Genomic DNA, 6,000 nt, shown 5'->3' with positions numbered 1-6,000 from the left:
GTAAAAATTAAATATTATACCTACACAGACTTAATTATTTTGCTACATAGGTGCATATTTAGGTATACCTACATAATAGAATGGAAACCAGTTAATAAATATAACAGCACATCAGTATCGTTATCGTATCGTATGTAAACTAAAAATAATAAATGTTTTTAAGAAGTAATAGGACCGACATCGTTGTCTAATGTGAAGCGGCCAGTTTACTTAGCGATGACGTCGCACCAATAGCAACTCGTTCTACGACACGCCCCTACAGGATGCTCATTTCCAAATTTCAACGTACGATTTAGTCAATTTTCGAATAGAATTTTTCACAAAAGATTTTATAATTAACAATTTTAAATAAGGCCATATTTAAATATGTGAACTAATATAAAAAATCCGGCATGTGCAAGAGGCCTATTGGCAATTAATAAAAAATTTTTACACTTCCGAGAACCGGAATGTGCGTCGACGGTCAATTTCTCACTTGTCTTCGTACGCATCACGTAGAGCTGTGGAAATTAAATTTTTCGAGTTGCAGCAAGAGAGAGGAATACAAATTGGGGCGATATTTCATATACATAACTCTAGGCAGTTTATTACGCTTTGTTCCCCTGTTTATTACTGGGAAGTGAGAAGACACGTGCGCGCTTTCCGATGAACGCGAGAGCCGAAATTATGGTGTCAGAGAGACCGAAATGATGTCCGGATGTTTCTTTTTCCGGAAGAAATCGTTAAAAAAGTATGGGTTTATAAAAATGTGTTATTAAAACTTTTTTTTATAAAATTTTCCGTCGATTTGATTATATATTTAGGATATTCTACTACAAAACAACTTTGATAAACATTAATACTAACCGAAAGATCGGTAAATTTTTTTAATTGCCCTAAACCCCAAAAAAAGTATAATGTGGGAGAACACAATCAACACAATGTTTCTTCGCATCTTGTTTCTAAAGCTTCCAATCACCAGTTCCTAAAGCTCGAAATAAATCCAAGAAAACACAATTATAAATGACCTAAATAGAGTTTCTAGCAGTAAAAGCATGTAGCATTCTAGTACTAGTAGCATTCCAGATTAGTGTTAGAGCCAAGCTCGATGTACTCGTACAATAAAAATAAGCAAAAGCATAACAGTACAATTTGATTTTTCCCAACACTATTCGACGTGAAAGCGCGCCCAAGGTGAATAATTGGCTCAATTGATAAACCTGGTGTTGGCTTTGTTTACATTTTGTAGCAACCGTCAATCACGATGCTTTGTGTACTCTTTTTTATTTATTTGCAGACCGTCAGTACGGATTTGTTTCATTTATAGACCGGATTACAACAAGTCACAGACGAATGAAAGTTTCATTTGTATTTTTCATTGGGAATAGGCGTTATCCGAAACACAAGCATAACTGTAATATATCTTTCATTAAAAAACTGCTCTTAACAGAGTAAGTAATGAGGAGACAAATTTTGTAAAGTGACTTCTCGTCAAAATAAACAAAGAGGCAAGGGAAACATCTTTTTTCAAACGATTTCTTCTCGAAGGAGGTATTTGATTGATTGGATACAGTATAATTTACGTAAAATTTTTCATGTAGATAACTTTACTAGTACATGAGCAAAGACTTTCCACTCCCTGAAAGTTTGTGGAGCCCTTAAGGAACGTTTCTATTTTCTTTATCGTGATCGCTAACTCAAAGTTTATTGCGACTTCATATACAGGGTGATTCAGTCATAATGTCATTAATTTTAAGAGCAGATAGAGAAAAATGAGTATAATACGATGGCGTGATTAAAAAAAAATTTAAATGCATATTTAAGCTGAAAAAAAATATTTTCAAATCATTATTTAACCCCCTTTTCAGGCTGTTACTGACCGGCTGACGTCACAATATTATGCACGGCTACGATATGAACCTATGAACAACGCGCCCTAGATGCAACGTTGCCATATTTATATATTTTCGCTCATATAAAGACAATAAATAAACGGTTTTGCTCACGTCAGCCAATAATAATTTAAAATGCTATAAATTATTTTTTATTTATGCAATCAACATATTAAATTGTTATTGTTGCCCAGCAAGAACCTCGAGGTCTGAGCATGCCTTGCCAAAAATCAGTTTTTATTAGCATCATAATTTTAATATTTTAACAACATTTGCTGTAAGCCCGAAGGGGAAGGTTTTCAAACAATTCTACTAAAAATTAGTAACGCGGCCCATTCAGATGTTCAGGTAGAAAATGCGGCCCAATTAAACGATCGCCATTGACATTGACACCGAATCTCCTCTGAAAGCTATACCACCGACGAGTAGTGTGCGGGTAGTAGTGTGTTTCATCTGACCAAATGTGACTATTATGGCTGCAAAGAAATTAGCTGTTTCACTTTAAATAAGATTTAATATTGAAGTTACAAAACCCCAAAAGTTCAAATAATTTAAATTTCATTTCATAACCATTTCAATTTCGTTACAGAAATAATGTCATAAAAAACCAACACTCACTAGATAAATTATAAAGAGAGGATAAATTGTATGCAGTATTTAAATATTGACTGCAATTAGAAGAGAGACTTGTATATTCCATAAAAAAACAATGGGACGGAGACAAATAAACAACTCGGTACGTCGTGTTTCCGACCTAGGGTAACCTGTGGTTCAGTAACCTTTTAACCCAGTTTTAATTTGCACACGTGCACCATATAGTCCAGGAGCCCGATGTGCAAACAACTTATTCTTAAATATTTGACCTCTTGAATCCAAAGAAACTTGGTCGCAAAGCCTGAAAGTGGTCAGTTTAATTGTTATCAACAAATTAAATGTTTAAATGGCTGTAAAAAGTTTATTTTTATAGCTAGTACAATTTATTCGCTAATAGTTACGTTTTCTCATAACAAATATGTATTTTTTTGGAAATTAAAAAAAATTAACTTTAACCAAAGTTATTGCAAATTTAGTGCAAATTTCTTACATTTTCCGTCTCCGTGCGCACTAATTTTACCATATCTGGTTCTAAGTTCCATTTATTTATTAATTTATTTAATAATTAATGGCATCTTAGAAAGTTGTGAAATTTCAACGAAAATGCCGGTTTTAATTGTTTATAAGGTTTTTTTTATTATTCAACTTCGACGAAAAGCCAAAAAAGTTACCGGATATTGTTCTTTGCATTCTAACAATCAAGCAAGGCATGAAATCATTGTTAGGATGCGAGGAACAATAACCGGTAACTTTTTTGGCTTTTCATAAAAATTGAATAACAAAAAAAGTTTTATAAACCAATAAAGCCAACATTTTCGTTGAAATTCCACAACTTTCTAAGCTGCCATTAATTTTTAAATAAATTAATTAATCAATGGAACTTACCTATCTTGTAAAATAAAGTTTAAGTTTTAAAATGAGATGTGCGTCTCAATCCGTCCAATTGAACCAGAGATATGGTAAAATTGGTGCGCGCAGAGACGGAAAATGTAATATATTTGCACTAAATTTGCAATAACTTTGGTTAAAGTTAATCTTTTTTTAATTTTCAAAAAAATATATGTTTGTTGTGAGAAAACGTAATAATTAACAGATAAAAAATTGTACTAGCTATAAAAATAAACTTTTTACAGCCATTTAAACATTCAATTTGTTAACAACAATTAAACTGACCACTTTCAGGCTTTGCCACCAAGTTTTTTGGTTTCGAGAAGTCAAAATACTTAAAAATAAGTTATTTGCAGCCGTGGAATTCTGTTTGGCTACGGAAACCTATCTGGCCCCTAGCCCCTAGACTAATACGAGTGTAGTAGCAAAAAGTTGTCGGTCTTTTATCAAAGGAAAATCGTATCAACAAATTTAATTTAAAATCTAAAATACCGGCTGTTTTCGTAGTAGCTGTAGTCGCCCAGGTGCATCGAGTGTACGAAGTGGTCGGTTATATGTCAAATACTAACCTGGCGAGCTTGAACCTGAACTTGGCAACGCTGTTCCTTTAGCCGACAACTGTTCGTGACATTACGTTACAAAATTTTCCGGGCATCCGGGCATCGGCAGGGCAGCCCTCGTAGCGGGAGTTATGGGTTGATTTCCTTCATTCTTAAAAGTCGATTTTCTGTCTTTATTAAGCTTTCCGAATACGTGGTTAAAATTAATGACATTATGACTGAATCACCCTGTATAACTGTACACATATCAATTATAAGACTCGAATATCTAACCCCTATTATTAAACCTTAATTAAAATATATTTCAAGTATTGATCCTCGATTCAATACTCTGCAAAGAGCCTAGCTATAAAATTGAAGTGATTACAGCCTTCCTTTCATCTCGAACCCTCAATCACGCAGGCACTTACCAGTATTGTAGTAACAACAAAAGTCTTATTCTGGATTATCTCCACAATTTGAGTATAAACCTCTCCATACGTTCTGGTGAAGTTGACGCCCTCGGTAGAATTCCAGCTGCCAATCTTCTTAAGCCCTTCTCTGCTCAATTCGATGATGTCTAGCACGAAATCGCTTCTGAATCCCTGATGATCAAATTTGATTACTCCCGTTAAGCCCCTCATTTCCACCTAGAACGTTAAGACATTCAATTGCAGTAATACCGAAGGCTTATATATTATTATGCGAACTAAGTCAATAGCTGTGTTTATTGGAATAACTATCAAGCTTCTTATCGACACTGATCTTCCACTTTACTGCCTGCTCAATTGACGCTAAATTATCTTTATGATAGTATTTCCATTCGTGTTACATTCCTGTCAATTCATAGGTATTCAATGAATTCAAGAAATACCTTTTTAAATTATTATAAAGGTACAATAGTACGTAAATTTATTTTTTCTACAAAACTGTTAAAAGTGGGCCTTTTAATTGTCATTTTTGATGTTAAAAATGCCATTTTTTGACACACGTGTTAAAAGTAAGTAACTTTTAACACTAGTGTTTTTGTTTAAATCGCGAAAAACTACCCCAAAAACATGGAAAATCTTCAAATTCTCGCTTGAGCACGGGACCGAAGGTTGAAATAAACGTGAGAACCAGCACAATAAGACTATTTTATATGTATTTTGACAAGCTAAAACCGAATCCTCAGATACAATCCAATTTAGAAAATTCAAATTTAAGGAAATGGAAAGCCGCCGCCGGTTCCAAGGACGATGGGATGTTAATATGATGTCAGATTTTTGTTGGATGCTTAAAAGGGAATCCGAGCCAGATAGCAGAAAAACAAGGTATCCACTACACAGATCTTTTGAAGATAAAATGAAGATTTTCGCTATTTAAAAAAAACTGGAGGGTGATAGAGCAATTTTGGCCCCGGATTCGGTTTTAGCTCGTCAAAATACATATAAATAGTCTTATTGTACTGGTTCCCACGTTTATCTCAACCTTCGGACCCGTGCCCGTTTTTTTGGGGTAGTTTTTCGCGATTTAAAAAAAACTGGAGGGTGATGGAGCAATTTTGACTGCGGATTCGGTTTCAGCGAATCAAAATACATAAGGACAGGTGGGTCTAGTCTCTGGTATTTTCAACTTTTTTTTTGTGGGTCTGTGTAATTATTAATTAATATGAAACAAGTTTTCAAATTCAGATAATATAATCATTTTAATTTTAGTAAATCTCATTAAAATCATTTTTATACTCATAGGTGTGAAATGATAATAATTCTCCCATTTTGTGAATGGACAGCATAAATGAAATAAATTAAATTTTATCTAGAATATACCGGTTTTCAAGAAAATTGCAAAATTCAATTTTAAATCAACATCGATTTAATTATGAATTACTCTATAAGCGTTTATTTTCTTCAAAACCGAACGCAACGTATCCACTATCCATTCTGCATCTTCAGATGCGTAAATCTCGTCCCAGTTCCATTAATTTAAAATCTCGGCTGCCAAAGTTTGTAGTAAAACAAACATTTGTAAAGTCGAAGTTCAGAACTTTGTTTACAATTATTTCACAGTGCAAGACGGATCCATTCGTCGAAGTTTCAGAATAGACTTTTATTTTAGATTTCAGTTAC

The 6,000-nt window shown here is 33.7% G+C and overlaps 1 protein-coding gene across 1 annotated transcript in view; it reads right to left on the bottom strand.

The window, feature by feature from the left end:
- LOC108909903 (glutamate receptor ionotropic, kainate 2) overlaps window positions 1-6,000 on the bottom strand; it is a 120,874-nt gene that overhangs the window by 32,000 nt on the left and 82,874 nt on the right. Inside the window, exon 9 of the mRNA XM_018714376.1 lies at window positions 4,324-4,542. Coding sequence (XP_018569892.1) covers window positions 4,324-4,542 — 219 coding nt within the window. The remainder of the gene's footprint in view (window positions 1-4,323; window positions 4,543-6,000) is intronic.

The sequence above is a fragment of the Anoplophora glabripennis genome, unplaced genomic scaffold (assembly GCF_000390285.2).
Source record: "Anoplophora glabripennis isolate ALB-LARVAE unplaced genomic scaffold, Agla_2.0 scaffold27, whole genome shotgun sequence".
NCBI classification, from domain to species: Eukaryota; Metazoa; Arthropoda; class Insecta; order Coleoptera; family Cerambycidae; genus Anoplophora; species Anoplophora glabripennis.
This window is presented reverse-complemented; position numbering and strand designations above follow the sequence as displayed.